This window comes from Dermochelys coriacea, chromosome 1 (assembly GCF_009764565.3).
Source record: "Dermochelys coriacea isolate rDerCor1 chromosome 1, rDerCor1.pri.v4, whole genome shotgun sequence".
NCBI lineage: Eukaryota > Metazoa > Chordata > Testudines > Dermochelyidae > Dermochelys > Dermochelys coriacea.
The window spans coordinates 353063171-353081332 of record NC_050068.2 but is presented as its reverse complement, the minus strand read 5'-3'; the positions used below and the strand labels follow the sequence as shown (position 1 = coordinate 353081332).

The following is an 18162-nucleotide window of genomic DNA, read 5'->3' as shown; positions in this document are numbered from 1 at the left end:
CATGGGAGCCCGCAGGCCCCTCCCAGGTCTAACCAGCATGGCAGCATGCCCAGTCTGTTGCAGTGAGGGGAAGCAGCAAGACTCAAGTCCTTGTGAATCAGGGACCCTCGGCCTGCTCCCCCTCTCAGGAGCTTGGGGGTTGCGGGGGGCAGTGCAAGGATACAACCGTGCATGTTGTTCCCAGCCCCTCCTGCAGGAGATAGTCACAGCCCAGCGGTCCCAGAAGGGGAGGTGGGAACCTGGGACCACCTGCTGGGACATGCCCTGGGGTTTATGCAAGGCAGAGGCAGCACCATGGAGGAGTCGGGAGGCCCCTGCCAGCCCTGGCCTCTCCCGCAGCCCTTGTCTGCGCTTCCCGCTGGCGCAGCTCGCGCTCATGACGCTCTCCCGTTGGCAGGTGAGCGACTGGTGGGAGGAGTTCGTCTACCTGCGCGGACGAGGCCCCATCATGGTCAACAGCAACTACTACGCCATGGTGAGGGCGCAGGGCCGGCGAGGGGAGCGGGGGGCTTCAACCTGTCCTCTCCAAAGGGCACTCGGTGGAGCGGCCGGAGAGACTGACCCTCTTCCCCAGAGGGGCCCAGTGTGTGGGGGCTCACCGCTGCTGCCGGGCTGGGGGCTGCAACTCCCATCCAACCCTGCACCCCCAGAGCCTGAGCAGTGCCCCCAGCTCAGCCCCAGCCTCCCTCTTCCAGGGGCTCGGCTCGTAGCGGGCTGTGACCCTCCTCTCTCTTCCCATTGCCCAGGATTTCCTGTACTTGACACCCAGCCCCCTGCAGGCAGCCCGGGCCGGCAACACCGTGCACTCCATCCTGCTCTATCGGCGAAAGCTGGACCACGAGGAGATTCCCCCGGTGAGTGTCGGCTGCCATGCCGGAGGGGCTGGCACGCGGGGGGACGGCCTGAGCTGGGCGGGTGGGCGCTGAGGCTGTGGGGGGCCAGCAGGGACCGTGTGTGAGTCCTCTCTGTGCTGTGCTGCTAGGTGAAGGCGCTCGGCATCGTGCCAATGTGCTCCTACCAGATGGAGAGAATGTTCAACACCACCCGCATCCCCGGGCTGAAGTCGGGTACGTGGCACAGGGGGAAGGGGAACAGGAACCCGGAGTGGCTGCTCCCTCTCCCCAGAGCCAGGACCCGGAGCCCATTTGCCCTGGGCATTGCGGCTCTGTCCCCCCAGAGCCAGGACCCGGAGCCCCTACCTCCCCGGCACAGCGGCTCTGTCCCCCCAGAGCCAGGACCCGGAGCCCCTATCCCCCCGGCACAGAGGCTCTGTCCCCCCAGAGCCAGGACCCGGAGCCCCTATCCCCCCCGGCACAGCGGCTCTGTTCCCCCAGGGGCAGTGCTGGAGCCCGTACTTCCGCGGCTCTGCTCTGCAGCTGGGCTCTTTCGCCATGCTCCCGGGTGCAGGGCTCCGTGGGCTCTTCGTTAACCCCCGAGGGCTGCCCTGCATGCCCGGGCTGGATCCCTGCAGCCTAGTGCCCAGGCTGCAGTGAGCAGTGGAGAAGGTGACTGTGGCCGGTGCATCTCCTGCCCGCAGACACCCTGCAGCACGTGTTGGACAGCAAGCACCTGGCCGTCTACCACAAGGGCCGCTTCTACAAGCTGTGGCTGTACCAGGGAGGGAAGCTGCTGAAGCCGCGGGACCTGGAGCTGCAGTTCCAGAGGATTCTGGATGATCCGTCACCCCCGCAGCCTGGGGAGGAGAAGCTGGCGGCCCTCACTGCTGGAGAAAGGTGGGTACCCAAGGAGTCAATGCCAGTGGCTGGTGAATGGGGCACTGCCAACCTTGGGACCCAATGCTGGGAGCCCCTGGCCCTGCGAGCTGCAGATGAGCATCACCAGCTGGGAGACCACCCAAGTGTGAGTATGGCTTAGGGTGGGGAGGGGAACTGGGCCTGGCCGGTGGTGGGAGGGAGGAATGCCAGGGGGGACGCATCAGGATCCTGGCATGGATCTGCCCCAGCCCCTTGATCGGCCTCAGTAATATGCCCCCTATCCCATCTGGCCAGGGTCCCGTGGGCCGAAGCCCGGGCCCGGTTCTTCAGCCAAGGGAAGAACAAGGTGTCGCTGGACGCCATCGAGCGGGCTGCCTTCTTCCTGACGCTGGATGAGAAGGAGCAGGGGTACGAGCGGGACAGGGAGGATAGCATGGACCACTACGGCAAGTCCTTGCTGCATGGCTGCTGCTACGACAGGTAGGGGACAGCACCACCACCCCGCACCTCCACCCTGGCACTGTCCTGGGCAGTGGCCTCCCCAGCCTTGACTCCAGCCTCTTCCCGTCACTGCATCTCTCCCCGTTCCCTCGCAGGCCTGTGCCAGCCGCGGATCTCGCGCCGTGTCCCCCGCCCCCTTGTGCCTCCCCTGTGCCAGCTACGGGTGTCTCAGGCGTGTCCTGGCCCAGTGCCAGCCATGTGCATCTCACAACATGCCCTCCACCCCCTCACCGACCACTGTGTGTAACTCATGCCATGTCCTCAGTGGCCTCTCGCCCTCCAGTGCCAGCCAGGTGTGCCCCTCCTCCCCTTCCCCCCATGCCAGTTGTGTGCATCTCACGCTGTGCCCCTGCCCCTTGCACTCTCCCCGTCTCAGTGTCTGCCAAGTACGTCTCATGCTGTGCCCCTCCCCCAGGTGGTTCGATAAATCCTTCACCCTGGTTGTGTATAAGAATGGCAAAGTGGGCACCAACGCGGAGCACTCGTGGGCCGACGCGCCCATCATCGGGCATCTCTGGGAGGTAATGGAACAGGGAGAAGGGGACCATTCATGGCCTGCCTGGGGCAAGGGCCAAGATCCCACCCTCAATTCAGAGAGGGTAATGCCAGGAGATGCTGTTTCAGGGTGTTCATCTGCAGGCAGGTCTGAGCCCTGGTGATGTGGGGGTGGTGCAAGGGGTGCGTGGGCAGAGGGACAGGAGGGGCTGTGGGTTCCCAGCTCAGGGGTATGTGGGCACAGGGAAAGGAGGGCTGTGGGTTCCCAGCCCAGGGGTACGTGGCACAGGGACAGGAGGGGCTGTGAGTTCCCAGCTCCAGGGAGGGTGTCAGGGAGACGTGGGCCCAGGGACAGGAGGAGCTGTGGGTTCCCAGCCCCAGGGATATGTGAGCACAGGGAAAGGAAGGGCTGTGGGTTCCTGGCCCCAGGGGGAGTGTCGTGGGGACGTGGGCACAGGGACAGGAGGAGCTGTGGGTTTCCAGCCCAGGGGGGAGGTGTCAGAGGGGGGCTGTGGGTTCCCGGCCCCAGGGGGAGTGTTGGGGGAACGTGGGCACAGGGACAGGAGGAGCTGTGGGTTTCCAGCCCAGGGAGGAGGTGTCGGAGGGGGGATGTGGACTCAGAGACAGGAGGGGCTGTGGGTTCCTGGCCCCAGGATTGCGGGGGGGTTTTCCTGACTCACACAGGCCCCTCCCTGTCCCCCTTCCGCTCCCCCTCCCCCTCCCTGTCTTCTTTGCAGTTCATGCTGGGGACAGACAGCTTCCACCTGGGCTACAGCGAGGGGGGGCATTGCTGTGGGGAGCCCAGCCCAGCCCTGGCCCCTCCCCAGAGGCTGCAGTGGGACATTCCAGAGGAGGTAGGTTTAGCCCAGCTTCAAGCAAGGGAGATTCCTTTCCCCCAAGCCCGACTGGGCTCAGCTGACCCCCTTTGCCCCAAGCAGGAGGGAGCTGTGAGCAGGGCGCTGGCTCCCCAGCTCTGCCAGAGCCCAGATTCATTACCCCCCAGGCCTCTCTATTCTCCCTGGCTTGGGGGTAGCTTCGTTATGGGCAGTGCAGGTAGCAACACCTACAGATAAGGCTGCCAGATGCTTCCCATTGTAAGAGCCTGTTTTCAGCTGCTTATAATTTTACCAAACTTCAAGCCTTGGGCTGGAATTTCCCCCGCTGGGTGTCTGCCTCGGGCTGAATTCTTCTGGAAAAAGGTAAGAAAAAACAGGTGGGCTGTTCCCAAGAGTGAGACTGGGGAAAGGACGTTGATTTGTTGGGTCCATATGAAACATTCTGAGAACTGCTTCGTTGTTTTGGAGCAGAGCCTGGGGTGACCCTGCGTCAGGCGCCTCTTGTCATCCCAGTGCAGATCCCCCGTTCGGAACCTCTGAAAACCTCCTTTGCACAAGCTCAGTGGAGACTGGCAGCTTAATTCTCCCAGATTCTGTCTGCACTGAGCACACTCCCTCTCCTCACTGCTCCAGAGTGTGACCGGACTGTGTACATATCCCGGCTCCGCAGGACTGGTGCTGTGCCCCACTGCTGGCACTGTCTCTAGGAGGAGCTCATCAGTGGGCCAGACCCCCCGGCTCTCTCGCTTCCTCCAGGGCGAGCCTTAGAGGCAGACTCACCGCCTTACACTGGACCTCTGGGGCTCCAGCTGTCCTGCTTCACACCACGAGCTCAGTCCCTGATGGAGACTTGTCCCAGAGACAGACCCTGCTGGAGACTTGTCCGCTCCTCAGGGATTAAAGCACCGCGCCCAGCATTTGCAGTGACACCCACACCACTCTGTCAGAACAGCTGGGTTTATCAGTCACCTAGCACCCAGTCTAGGGCGTCAGGCCAGCACAGAGAAAGGCAGGTGAAAGCAGAGACCTCCTGGTTAGTCCAGAGCCCAGCCCAGCTGTGGTGAGCCCCACTGTTCAGGCTCTTCAGTCATTTCCAGGACAGAGCCAAGATTCCTGCCAGCAGTCGGCTCCTATTCGCCCCCTCACACCTTCCCAGCTGGGAAACCCACCTCCCCCTGGGGCACCATGTCCTGGGGACTGGATTTGCCGTTGCCTTCTCAGATTCTCCACTGGTATGGGGTCAGCCTCAGCCAGTCCTTTGTAATGACCCATTCAGGGTCAGACAGCTAGGCCACATTCCCACCTACATCTCATAGCCTGCCCTGAGAGCCAACAGTCCTTCCCAGGCCTTGGGGAGCCATGCAAAATGTAGGGGAAACAGAGGCACACACAGGAGTCATAACAGCATTACAAAAAATTCCTGCGTCGTCACACCTCTTTTCCCTTCACGACTGCACTGAGCGGGATCATTTTAACCAGTGACCGGGGAAGCCCAGGGACCCCGTTTCACAAAAAGCCTCAGCCAGAACATCTGCAAGCCAGGAATGACTGCCATAGCGCAATCCTGGAGGGTCAGGCGCCATCTGAGAAGTTTTGCATTAACCCTTTCATTTAACGTAGCCGTGCCACGGAGCATGGTCAGGAGAAACAGTAAAGCGCCATCTGAACACATATGAGTGAAGAGCCCCATGGCCAGGCATTCCTTCTCTATGGTCGCATGGTTCTGCTCCCGGGGAACAGCTTCCTGCTCAGGGTTACAGCTGGGTGCCTCTTAGTATCAGCCTGCATCAGCACCGCCCTGTGTCTGAGGCATCTGTGAACACCAGGAAGGGTCTGTCAAAGTCTGGGTTTGCACAAGCTGGACCCAGGCTTAGAGTCTCCTTCAGGGTGCAGAGAGCCCCCGGCCCAGATCGGTCCAGACCACCCTGTCTGTAGAGCTGCTAGAGAGCTAACGGGGGCACAAACCTCTGGTAGTGCCCCGCCATCCCAGCGAAGGCCTGGGCCTGTTTCTTGGTCTGGGGAGCAGGCCAATCTCTGATCGCCCCCACCTTGGCCAGCTCTGGCCTTACGCGGCCGCTCCCCACCTTGTGGCCCAGGTACGACATCTCGGCCATCCCCACCTTACACTTTTCCACCTTTACAGTCAGTCCTGCCTCCTGGAGGCGACCCAGCCCCCTCTTCACCTGGGACCCGTGTTCCTCCCAGGTCTGGCTAAAGACACAGATATCATCAATGTACGCCAGGGCCAAGTTCTCCATCCCCCTCCGTAACTGACCCACCAGACGCTGGAAGGTGGCAGTACCCCCTTGAGGCTGAAAGGCAGGACCAGGAACTCAAAGAGCCCCAAATGGGGGATAAAAGCAGTTTTTAACCTGGCATTGGGGTCCAAAGGCACCTGCCAGTCGCTTTTAATGAGATCCTTGGTAGTGAGGTAATGAGTCCCCCCTCCAAACTTGTCTAGGATCTTGTCAGGCCGAGGCATGGGGTGGGCATCGGACATGGTGACGGCATTGAGCTTCTGGTATTCCACACAGAATCTGATCGATCCCTCCCTCTTGGGGACCAGCTCACGGGATCACCCCCAAAGCCAGCATGTCTCTGACCTCTCTCTCCCCAGGGCTGGGCTGTGCTCGCAGTGACTTATCTGAGGGGAGGGCTGGCTCCGGTCTTCACCCAGTGGTGAAGCCCCGTTAGTGAGCCCAGGCTGGCTGGAGAACAGCAGCTGGTATGAAGGCAACACCACTCTGGTCTCTGCCTGCCATGCAGGGGTTAGCTGGTCAGAGAGGGGAATTGATTCCAGCAAGGGGCCAGCTCCTGTCTTAGGGAAGAGATCCAGCAGGGGATCATCCCCCCTTCTCCTTCCACTGCCCACACATGGCCCTAATCAGCCTCTCCCCGTCCAATTAGAGCTTCATCATGTTGTCATGGTCCCCTCGGTGGCTGTGAGCCTGGCTGGACAGTTCCACCACATAGCTCACTTCATTCAGCTGTGTGATGACCTTAAAGGGCCTGTCCCAGGTGGCCTGGAGCTTATTCTTCTGCACTGGCATGAGAAGCCTCACCTGGTCCCCAGTGCCATAGGAGCACGCACATGCTATGCGGTTGTATCAGCCCTTCTGCTTCCTTTGGGCCCTGACCAGGCTCTTCCTGGCCAAGTCCATGAGCTCTGTGAGCCTTTCCCCTGGGGCACTTCCCTGTATGCAAACAACACATGGGGTAAATACATGTCCCAGTCCTGCCAATGCTGGTCCATAAAAGTCCTCAGAGTCATTTTCAGGGTCCCATTCAACTTCTCCACCAGCCCATTGGACTGAGGGTGATACGCCGAGGCCCAGATGTGCTGGACCCCACACTGGAATGGGTTACCTAGGGAGGTGGTGGACTCTCCATCCTTAGAGGTTTTTAAGGTCAGGCTTGACAAAGCCCTGGCTGGGATGATTTAGTTGGTGTTGGTCCTGCTTTGAGCAGGGCGTTAGACTAGATGACCTCCTGAGGGCTCTTCCAAACCTAATCCTCTATGATTCTATTTCTCCCACGAGCCCTGGAGCAGGGCTGACATGAAATTGGACCCCTGGTCCATAAGGACCTTGCTGGGGAACCCCACTCTGCTGAAAACGGTCAGCAGCACATCTGCCACACTGTCTGTCTGTCTGTCTGTCTGAAGGACAGGGCCTGCTTTCCCCTTATCCCGGGCCCTGACCACTCTGGCAGGGGGCACAGGACCTGCAGTACGGCTGGACTGCGTCAGGCTCCGGGCCAGTAGAAACTCTGCAGCAGTCTTTGCCAGGTGTACTGAATCCCCTGGTGTCCTGAGAGAGAGACATCGCGGGCCAAGTCCAATAGCTTGTAGAGGTACCTCTGGGGAGCCACCAGCTGCCTCCTGATCTCCCAGGGTTTCATTTTCCCCAGGGAAGCCCACTCCCGGTACAGCAATCCTGTCTCCAACAAGGGACTTCCTCCTTAAAGGTTTCAGAGTAGCAGCCGTGTTAGTCTGTATTCGCAAAAAGAAAAAGGAGTACTTGTGGCACCTTAGAGACTAACAAATTTATTTGAGCATAAGCTTTCGTGAGCTACAGCTCACTTCATCGGATGCATTTGGTGGAAAATACAGTGGGGAGATTTTATGTACACAGACAACATGAAAAAATGGGTGTTAACATACACACTGTAATAAGAGTGATCAGGTAAGGTGAGCTATGACCAGCAAAAGAGCGGAGAGGGGTGGGGGGGGAGCCTTTTGTAGTGATAATCAAGGTGGGCCATTTCCAGCAGTTGACACGAACGTGTGAGGAACAGTAATGGGGGGGGGGGAATAAACATGGGGAAATAGGTTTACTTTGTGTAATGACCCATCCACTCCCAGTCTTTATTCAAGCCTAAGCTAATTGTATCCAGTTTGAAAATTAATTCCAATTCAGCAGTCTCTCGTTGGAGTCTGGTTTTGAAGTTTGTTTTTTTTTTTTTTTTTAAGAATTGCCACTTTTAGGTCTGTAATCGAGTGACCAAAGACATTGAAGTGTTCTCCAACTGGTTTTTGAATGTTATAATTCTGGACATCTGATTTGTGTCCATTTATTCTTTTGTGTAGAGACTGTCAGGTTTGGCCAATGTACATGGCAGAGGAGCGTTGCTGGCACATGATGGCATATATCACATTGGTAGATGCGCAGGTGAACGAGCCTCTGATAGTGTGGCTGATGTGATTAGGCCCTATGATGGTATCCCCTGAATAGATATGTGGACAGAGTTGGCAACGGGCTTTGTTGCAAGGATAGGTTCCTGGGTTAGTGGTTCTGTTGTGTGGTGTGTGGTTGCGGGTGAGTATTTGCTTCAGGTTGGGGGACTGTCTGTAAGCAAGGACTGGTCTGTCTCCCAAGATCTGTGAGAGTGATGGGTCGTCCTTCAGGATAGGTTGTAGATCCTTGATGATGCGTTGGAGAGGTTTTAGTTGGGGGCTGAAGGTGATGGCTAGTGGCGTTCTGTTATTTTCTTTGTTGGGCCTGTCCTGTAGTAGGTGACTTCTGGGTACTCTTCTGGCTCTGTCAATCTGTTTCTTCACTTCAGCAGGTGGGTATTGTAGTTGTAAGAATGCTTGATAGAGATCTTGTAGGTGTTTGTCTCTGTCTGAGGGGTTGGAGCAAATTTGGTGGTATCGTAGAGCTTCGCTGTAGACAATGGATCGTGTGGTGTGGTTTGGATGAAAGCTGGAGGCATGTAGGTAAGTATAGAGGTCAGTAGGTTTCCAATATAGGATGGTGTTTATGTGACCATTGCTTATTAGCACCGTAGTGTCCAGGAAGTGGATCTTTTGTGTGGACTGGTCCAGGCTGAGGTTGATGGTGGGATGGAAATTGTTGAAATCCTGGTGGAATTCCTCAAGGGCTTCTTTTCCATGGGTCCAGCTGATGAAGATGTCATCAATGTAGCGCAAGAAGAGTAGGGCGTTAGGGGGACGAGAGCTGAGGAAACGTTCTAAGTCAGCCATGAAAATGTTGGCATACTGTGGGGCCATGCGGGTACCCATCACAGTGCCGCTGATTTGAAGGTATACATTGTCCCCAAATGTGAAATAGTTATGGGTGAGGACAAAGTCACAAAGTTCAGCCACCAGGTTTGCCGTGACATTATCGGGGATACTGTTCCTGACGGCTTGTAGTCCATCTTTGTATGGAATGTAGGTGTAGAGGCTTCTACAAACTCCTTAAGGGTGTGCAGCACTGTGGCCAGCCAGGACCCTCAGCTTCTCTGAAGAGGGATCCTTCTGCAGCTCAGTCCTGGCTGGGATGATTTAGTTGAGGTTGTTCCTGCTTGAGCAGGGGGTTGGACTAGGTGAGCCTCTGAGGTCCCTTCCAACCTGATATTCTATGATTCTATGAGGTTCAGGTACCGGGAAAGGGAGTTGCAGCATCCTTTGACTGTGCCTCGGTTTCCTCACCTGGGGACAGAGTTGGGCTCAGCCCTGGCTTGGGGAGTGCACGTTTCCCAGTGAAGGCTCACTAGCCCCATGGGTGGTAGCTGGTGATTCTCACAGAGTACTCGGGCGATGCTCTGGAACTGCCCCCTACGAAGCCAGTCAGGACTCTGGGGAAGTCTCCTTTCTGTGAGCAGCCTGTCTGCAGGACACACAGCTCACCCGGCTCCCCCCTTCCTGGGTCTGACCTCGGAGCATCCAGCATCCTCTGCCCCTCCGTGCACTTCCCACAGCGAGTCCACCCAGGCGGGGTCCTGGGGGGCCAGAGGGTCATAGAATCATAGAATCATAGAATATCAGGGTTGGAAGGGACCCCAGAAGGTCATCTAGTCCAACCCCCTGCTCAAAGCAGGACCAAGTCCCAGTTAAATCATCCCAGCTAGGGCTTTGTCAAGCCTGACCTTAAAAACCTCTAAGGAAGGAGATTCTACCACCTCCCTAGGTAACGCATTCCAGTGTTTCACCACCCTCTTAGTGAAAAAGTTTTTCCTAATATCCAATCTAAACCTCCCCCATTGCAACTTGAGACCATTACTCCTCGTTCTGTCATCTGCTACCATTGAGAACAGTCTAGAGCCATCCTCTTTGAAACCCCCTTTCAGGTAGTTGAAAGCAGCTATCAAATCCCCCCTCATTCTTCTCTTCTCCAGACTAAACAATCCCAGCTCCCTCAGCCTCTCCTCATAAGTCATGTGCTCTAGACCCCTAATCATTTTCGTTGCCCTTCGTTGTACTCTTTCCAATTTATCCACATCCTTCCTGTAGTGTGGGGCCCAAACTGGACACAGTACTCCGATGAGGCCTCACCAGTGTCGAATAGAGGGGAACGATCACGTCCCTCGATCTGCTCGCTATGCCCCTACTTATACAACCCAAATGCCATTGGCCTTTTGGCAACAAGGGCACACTGCTGACTCATATCCAGCTTCTCGTCCACTGTCACCCCTAGGTCCTTTTCCGCAGAACTGCTGCCGAGCCCATTAGGGTCCCTAGTCTGTAGCGGTGCATTGGATTCTTCCATCCTAAGTGCAGGACCCTGCATTTATCCTTATTGAACCTCATTAGATTTCTTTTGGCCCAATCCTCCAATTTGTCTAGGTCCTTCTGTATCCTATCCCTCCCCTCCAGCGTATCTACCACTCCTCCCAGTTTAGTATCATCCGCAAATTTGCTGAGAGTGCAATCCACACCATCCTCCAGATCATTTATGAAGATATTGAACAAAACGGGCCCCAGGACCGACCCCTGGGGCACTCCACTTGACACCGGCTGCCAACTAGACATGGAGCCATTGATCACTACCCGTTGAGCCGACAATCTAGCCAGCTTTCTACCCACCTTATAGTGCATTCATCCAGCCCATACTTCCTTAACTTGCTGACAAGAATGCTGTGGGAGACCGTGTCAAAAGCTTTGCTAAAGTCAAGAAACAATACATCCACTGCTTTCCCTTCATCCACAGAACCAGTAATCTCATCATAAAAGGCGATTAGATTAGTCAGGCATGACCTTCCCTTGGTGAATCCATGCTGACTGTTCCTGATCACTTTCCTCTCCTCTAAGTGCTTCAGGATTGATTCTTTGAGGACCTGCTCCATGATTTTTCCAGGGACTGAGGTGAGGCTGACCGGCCTGTAGTTCCCAGGATCCTCCTTCTTCCCTTTTTTAAAGATGGGCACTACATTAGCCTTTTTCCAGTCATCTGGGACTTCCCCCGTTCGCCACGAGTTTTCAAAGATAATGGCTAAGGGCTCTGCAATCACAGCCGCCAATTCCTTCAGCACTCTCGGATGCAATTCGTCCGGCCCCATGGACTTGTGCACGTCCAGCTTTCTAAATAGTCCCTAACCACCTCTATCTCTACAGAGGGCTGGCCATCTCTTCCCCATTTGGTGTTGCCCAGCACAGCAGTCTGGGAGCTGACCTTGTTAGTGGAAAACAGAGGCAAAAAAAGCATTGAGTACATTAGCTTTTCCACATCCTCTGTCACTAGCTTGCCTCCCTCATTCAGTAAGGGGCCCACACTTTCCTTGGCTTTCTTCTTGTTGCCAACATACCTGAAGAAACCCTTCTTGTTACTCTTGACATCTCTTGCTAGCTGCAGCTCCAGGTGCGATTTGGCCCGCCTGATATCTTCCTACATGCCCGAGCAATATTTTTATACTCTTCCCTGGTCATATGTCCAAGCTTCCACTTCTTGTAAGCTTCTTTTTATGTTTAAGATCCGCTAGGATTTCACCATTAAGCCAAGCTGGTCGCCTGCCATATTTACTATTCTTTCGACTCATCGGGATGGTTTGTCCCTGTAACCTCAACAGGGATTCCTTGAAATACAGCCAGCTCTCCTGGACTCCCTTCCCTTTCATGTTAGTCCCCCAGGGGATCCTGGCCATCTGTTCCCTGAGGGAGTCAAAGTCTGCTTTCCTGAAGTCCAGGGTCCGTATCCTGCTGCCTACCTTTCTTCCCTGCGTCAGGATCCTGAACTCAACCAACTCATGGTCACTGCCCCCAGATTCCCATCCACTTTTGCTTCCCCCACTAATTCTACCCGGTTTGTGAGCAGCAGGTCAAGAAAAGCGCTCCCCCTAGTTGGCTCCCCTAGCACTTGCACCAGGAAATTGTCCCCTACGCTTTCCAAAAACTTCCTGGATTGTCTATGCACCGCTGTATTGCTCTCCCAGCAGATATCAGGAAAATTAAAGTCGCCCATGAGAATCAGGGCATGCGATCTAGTAGCTTCCGTGAGTTGCCGGAAGAAAGCCTCATCCACCTCATCCCCCTGGTCCGGTGGTCTATAGCAGACTCCCACCATGACATCACTCTTGTTGCACACCTTCTAAACTTAATCCAGAGACACTCAGGTTTTTCCACAGTTTCGTACCGGAGCTCTGAGCAGTCATACTGCTCCCTTACATACAGTGCTACTCCCCCACCTTTTCTGCCCTGCCTGTCCTTCCTGAACAGTTTATAACCATCCATGACTGTACTCCAGTCATGTGAGTTATCCCACCAAGTCTCTGTTATTCCAACACGTCATAATTCCTTGACATCACCAGGACCTCCAGTTCTCCCTGCTTGTTTCCAAGGCTTTGTGCATTTGTATATAAGCACTTGAGATAACCTGTTGATCGCCCCTCATTCGCAGTATGAGGCAGGAGCCCTCCCCTCACAGACCTTCCTGCCTGTGCTTCCTCCCGGTATCCCGCTTTCCCACTTACCTCAGGGCTTTGGTCTCCTTCCCCCGGTGAACCTAGTTTAAAGCCCTCCTCACTAGGTTAGCCAGCCTGCTGGCAAAGATGTTCTTCCCTCTCTTCGTAAGATGGAGCCCGTCTCTGCCCAGCACTCCTCCTTCATGGAACACCATCCCATGGTCAAAATTCCAAAGCCTTCTCTCCGACACCACCTGCGTAGCCATTCGTTGACCTCCACGATTCGACGGTCCCTACCCAGGCCTTTTCCTTCCACGGGAGGATGGACGAGAACACCACTTGCGCCTCCAACTCCTTTATCCTTCTTCCCAGAGCCACATAGTCCGCAGTGATCCGCTCAAGGTCATTCTTGGCAGTATCATTGGTGCCCACGTGGAGAAGCAGGAAGGGGTAGCGATCCGAGGGCTTGATGAGTCTCGGCAGTCTCTCCGTCACATCACGAATCTTAGCCCCTGGCAAGCAGCAGACTTCTCGGTTTTCCCGGTCAGGGCGGCAGATAGATGACTCAGTCCCCCGGAGGAGAGAGTCCCCGACCACCACCACCCGCCTTCTCCTCTTGGGAGTGGTGGTCGGGGAACCTCCAACCTCAGGACATCGCATCTCATGCCTCCCAACCAGCGGAGTCTCCTTCCGCTTTCTCCCCCCAGATATCATCTGGTCCACTCTCCGCATTGGTACCTGTGGAGAGAACATGAAAGCGGTTAGTTACCTGTGTCTGTGTTACTGGAACCCGGACATTCCGCTTACCTCTTCTGGAGGTCACATGTTGCCAAGCTTCTTCACTGGCCTCTTGGCTCCTCTGTGCAACCTGCTCTACATCTTTAGAGCTTGTGCCCCTAGAAGGCTATCCTGAGTTTGGTCCAGAAAATCCTCAGTCTCTCGTATACAACGCAGGGTCGTTACCTGTTGCTCCAGACCTTCAATCTTCTCTTCCAATATGGAGACCAGCTTGCACTTTGTACAGACAAAGTCGCTTCTGTCCTGTGGAAGAAACAAACATGGCACATCCAGTGCAGGTCACAACAGCTGAATTCCCCCCTTCCATATCACCTACCTACTACGGACTTCCTCAGAGTTGGCAAGATGTAAGCCTCACTGGGCTCGCTCCAGGCGAACTCCCAGGCAAACTCCTGCTGTGAGCTGCTCTGCTGTCCCCGCTGCTCCGCTGCTCCGCTGCCGCTCAGCTGGTTCGCGAGGCTCCGGCTATTTTTAAACAGCCAGGCTTCCCTGACGCAAACACACAGACACCCTAATGCCCGCCCCCTGCAGGCTAGCAGCCAATCAGACACTCACTCAGGCTCCCTCCCAGCAAACACACGCTCGGATACTTCCTCAGCAAGCAAACACACCACACTCGGATACTTACCAGTCCCAGGCAAACTCCTGCTGTGAGCTGCTCTGCTGTCCCCGCTGCTCCGCTGGTTCGCTGCCGCTCAGCTGGTTCGCGAGGCTCCGGCTATTTTAAACAGCCAGGCTTCCCTGACGCAAACACACAGACACCCTAATGCCCGCCCCCTGCAGGCTAGTTGGGGGTCCTGCCCCCCAACTCCGGAGTCAGACGTGACTCTCAGCCAGCCAGTAAAACAGAAGGTTTATTAGATGACAGGAACATGGTCTAACACAGAGCTTGTAGGTGCAGAGAACAGGACCCCTCAGCTGGGTCCATCTTGGGGGGCAGTGAGCCAGACAACCACGTCTGCACGTCACTCCATGTCCCCAGCCAGCCCCAAACTGAAACTCTCTCCAGCCCCCTCCTCCTCTGGGCTTTGTCCCTTTCCCGGGCCAGGAGGTCACCGGATTCCTTTGTTCTCCAACCCTTTAGCTCTCACCTTGCAGGGGGAAGGGCCCAGGCTATCAGTTGTCAGGAAACAGGGTCGGCCATTCTCTGTGTCCAGACCCCTGCCCACACCTGCCCTGTAGGGCTCTGCAAGGATCATACACCCTTATCTCACCCCCTAGATACTTAAGAACTGCATAGGGGAAACTGAGGCACCCCCACACTATTCAGAGACAACATTAAGAACAGTCCCACTTTGTCACATCTAGCACCGAGACATAAAGATTAAGGCAATCCGTTCTGGTCAGCCCAGAGCAATCTACCAAGCCAAGCTACAGTGAACTCCATTTTCAGGCTCCGTCTCTCCCTGACCTCCTTGGTCAATTCCCAGGTAAGAGAGCTCCCATCCTCTGCAGAAAGCACATAACCTAGAGGCAAGACTTTTTGGAGTATCTGATGCATCTGAAATCTTCAGGCCTCGCTCTGAGCTCCCTGAAGGTTTCACTTAGTGGCAACGTCAGCTTTCCATCCTCCCATTCAAAGGAAATCGGTATTCTCAAATCCTATGATGGTGAGGGTTTTTAAGTGTATTATCTGTCCTTTTCCATTGCCATTGTGGGACCTTAACCTGGTCCAGGTGGCACTGATGGGTCACCATTCGAGCTGATAGCAACATGCTTATGGGCTCTCCTCTCTCAGAAGACAGCCTGCCTTGGGGCTATAATATCTACAAGAAGAGTTAGCAACTTGCTGGCCTAAATGGCAGATCCTCCATATGCTCAGTTAAGAACATAAGGATGGCCAGATTGGGTCAGACCAAAGGTCCGTCTAGCCTAGTGTCCTGTCTTCCGATAGTGGCCAATGCCAGGTGTCCCAGAGGGACTGAACAGAACAGGGAATCATCAAGTGATCCATCCCCTGTTGCCCATTCCCAGCTTCTTGCAAACAGAGGCTAGGGCCACCATCCCTTCCCTTCCTGGCTAATAGCCATGGATGGACCTATCCTCCATGAACTTATCTAGTTCTTTTTTGAACCCTGTTATAGTCTTGGCCTTCACAACATCCTCTGGCAAGGAGTTCCACAGGTTGACTGTGCGTTGTGTGGAAGTTATTTATTTAACTATATTTTCCCCCAAACTACATTGAAGTGCAAAGGAATAGCATCTACATAGTTCAGATGCTAGGCGGAGCTTGGCGTTATTTAGAAAAACTAAGCCATTTTGTTCACCACCTTATCTCCCATGCTGAGCAGATGAAGGGACATTTCCAGGTGGATAACTGCCTGCATTACCATGGCTTCTGAGGTGGCTAGGATGGCCCCTCCACAGCCATTGCGGGGTCATTCAATGAGTGCGCAGGTGACATTGGCTGCATCTCTTAGCACTGTCTCAGCAGTGGATATGTGTGGGGCTGCAATGTGGTCTTCTGTGCATACTTTTTCTGGACATGATGCAAACACCATGGCATCGAGCTCATTGCAAATTTTTGGAAGGCAGTTCTGCACTTACTGTTTCAATAGACTTCGAGTCTACCTCAGGCTGGAACTGCTTGTGAGTAGAGTACGTGTCTGCAGCCACTTGAAGAAGAAACATGGCTACTTACCTGTATTGTAACTGGTGCTCTTCCAGATGCGGTTGCAGATGTGTATTCCACAATCCACCCTCTGCATCAGAGTCTCCAGCTGGGGAGTTCGGTGCGAAGGAACTGAGGGGAATTGGGCAGTGCCACCCTTATATAGCCATGGGATGAGCGTGAGCGCCACCCCTATGGGTACAGCTAGGCAAAATTCTCCCACTTTGGTGTGCTGGGCATGTGGACGCCTGAGTGGAATACTTGTCTGCACCCACATCTCGAAGGACAATGTTACGATACAAGTAAGTCACTGTGATGGGTTCAGTTACAGAGACCCCCTTGGGACTGTCACCTGACGTGCTGAAATTACCTCTGAGCCCATTTTCCCTGCCAGCTTGGGACTCCAGAACCCTGTCTTGTGAGCCAGACATGCCAGTCTGCTGAAAACACAGACCCAGGGTCTGGTCCACACCCCCAAAGCTTCAGACTTTAACCAAAAATTGCTCATCAGGTCCCTATCTCCAGCACCCAGACACCCAGCTCCCAACTGCATCCAAACACCAAATAAATCTGTTTTACTCTGTATAAAGCTTATATAGGGTAAACTCATAAATTGTCCACCCTCTAAAACACTGATAGAGAGATATGCACAGCTGTTTGTTCCCCAGATATTAATCACTTACTCTGGGTGAATTAATAAACAAAAGTGATTTTATTAAGTATAAAAACTAGGATTTAAGTAGTTTCAAGTAATAACAGACAGAACAAAGTAAGTTACCAAGCAAAATAAAACAAAACATGCAAGTCTAAGCCTAATACATCAAGAAATGGAATACAGGTAAATCTCACCCTCAGAGATGTTCCAATAAGCTTCTTTCACAGACTAGACTCCTTCCTAGTCCAGGCCCAGTCCTTTCCCCTGGTAAGTCCTTGTTAGTTCCAGCAGACATCTCAGGTGGAAATTAGGAGTATTCTCATGACTGGCAGCCTCCTTTGTTCTGTTCCACTCCCTTTTATAGCTTAGGCACAAAGTGGGAATCTTTTGACTTTCTGGGTCCCCACTCCTCCTTCTAAATGGAAAAGTACCAGATTTAAGGTGGTTTCCCGTATCATGTGACATGGTGTGATGCAGCAGGGAGGGGGGAGTGTTGACCTGGGAAGGTGGCAGGGGAGTTTCACTCCCTGTGGATGGGAGATCTGAGAGCCTGTAACCTGACCTAGGAGGGGAATGGGGAGATAACCTCTGCCCTGGGAATGTGGACAAAAGGCTGCAGGAGGGAGCCTACTGGGGGGGTTTAGTTTCAGTTTGGGGCTGGGTGGTGGAACGCAGGGAACCCCAGGGCTGGGGTCTAAGCTCCCTGCCCCCCAGAAGGACTTGACTGAGGGGTCCTGGTTGTACCGCCAAGCTCTGTTTTAGACTGTGTTCCTATTGTCCAATAAACCTTCTGTTTTATTGGCTGGCTGAGAGTCACAGTGAATCCCAGGAAGAGGGGTGCAGGCCCCGGACTCCCCCACACTCCGTGACAACTGGTGGCAGAGGTGGGATCTACTGCGCCCCGTGAACGGCGCTTCCTGCAGTAAGTGACTGGGGAACAGTAAAACAAAGGGGGATTGACGGGGACCAGGCGTGCTGAAGATTCAGAGAGAGACAGTTTCAGGGGGCGGTTAACCCCTGGGGGTGTGTGATCAGAGAGGATTTTTGCAGTAACAGGGTCCCCCGGGGGATTGCAGCAAGTGGTCCTAGGGGCAGAGGAATCTGCAGCTTGACCCTGGCAAAGAGGTGGTGACCTCAAGAAGGGCTGGCACACTAGGGGTTCTTCCTGGAAACCGTGGAAAGCTGCCCAGGCCTGCGAGTGGCCAGCAGGGAGATGTTTGCTAAACGCCTTAAGAGCGACCTGGTGGAGCTGTGCAGGCAGAGGGGCTGCGCATTGGGAGGTCAACGAAGGAACAGCTGATTGCCCAGATGGAGAAGAGGGATCGCTTGGATGACCCGATCCCTGTCCCTGAGGGAAGATGCCTGGTGGATGCAGCGTGGGCCCTGGGGCCTGACCGGGCTGGGAGGGGTCAGACTGCTACCGAGGACATC

At 54.8% G+C, this 18162-nt stretch overlaps 1 protein-coding gene across 2 annotated transcripts in view; it reads left to right on the top strand.

Annotated features, from left to right (window-relative positions):
• CPT1B (carnitine palmitoyltransferase 1B) overlaps positions 1-18162 on the top strand; it is a 53076-nt gene that overhangs the window by 19164 nt on the left and 15750 nt on the right. For both annotated transcript variants that reach the window (XR_005290544.2, XM_038386849.2), the window contains exons 7-13: positions 398-475; positions 747-854; positions 983-1067; positions 1538-1733; positions 2010-2195; positions 2632-2737; positions 3449-3565. Coding sequence is in view for 1 of the 2 variants with exons in the window: in XM_038386849.2 (XP_038242777.2) it covers positions 398-475; positions 747-854; positions 983-1067; positions 1538-1733; positions 2010-2195; positions 2632-2737; positions 3449-3565 (876 nt within the window). In the remaining variant the exon portion in view is untranslated. The remainder of the gene's footprint in view (positions 1-397; positions 476-746; positions 855-982; positions 1068-1537; positions 1734-2009; positions 2196-2631; positions 2738-3448; positions 3566-18162) is intronic.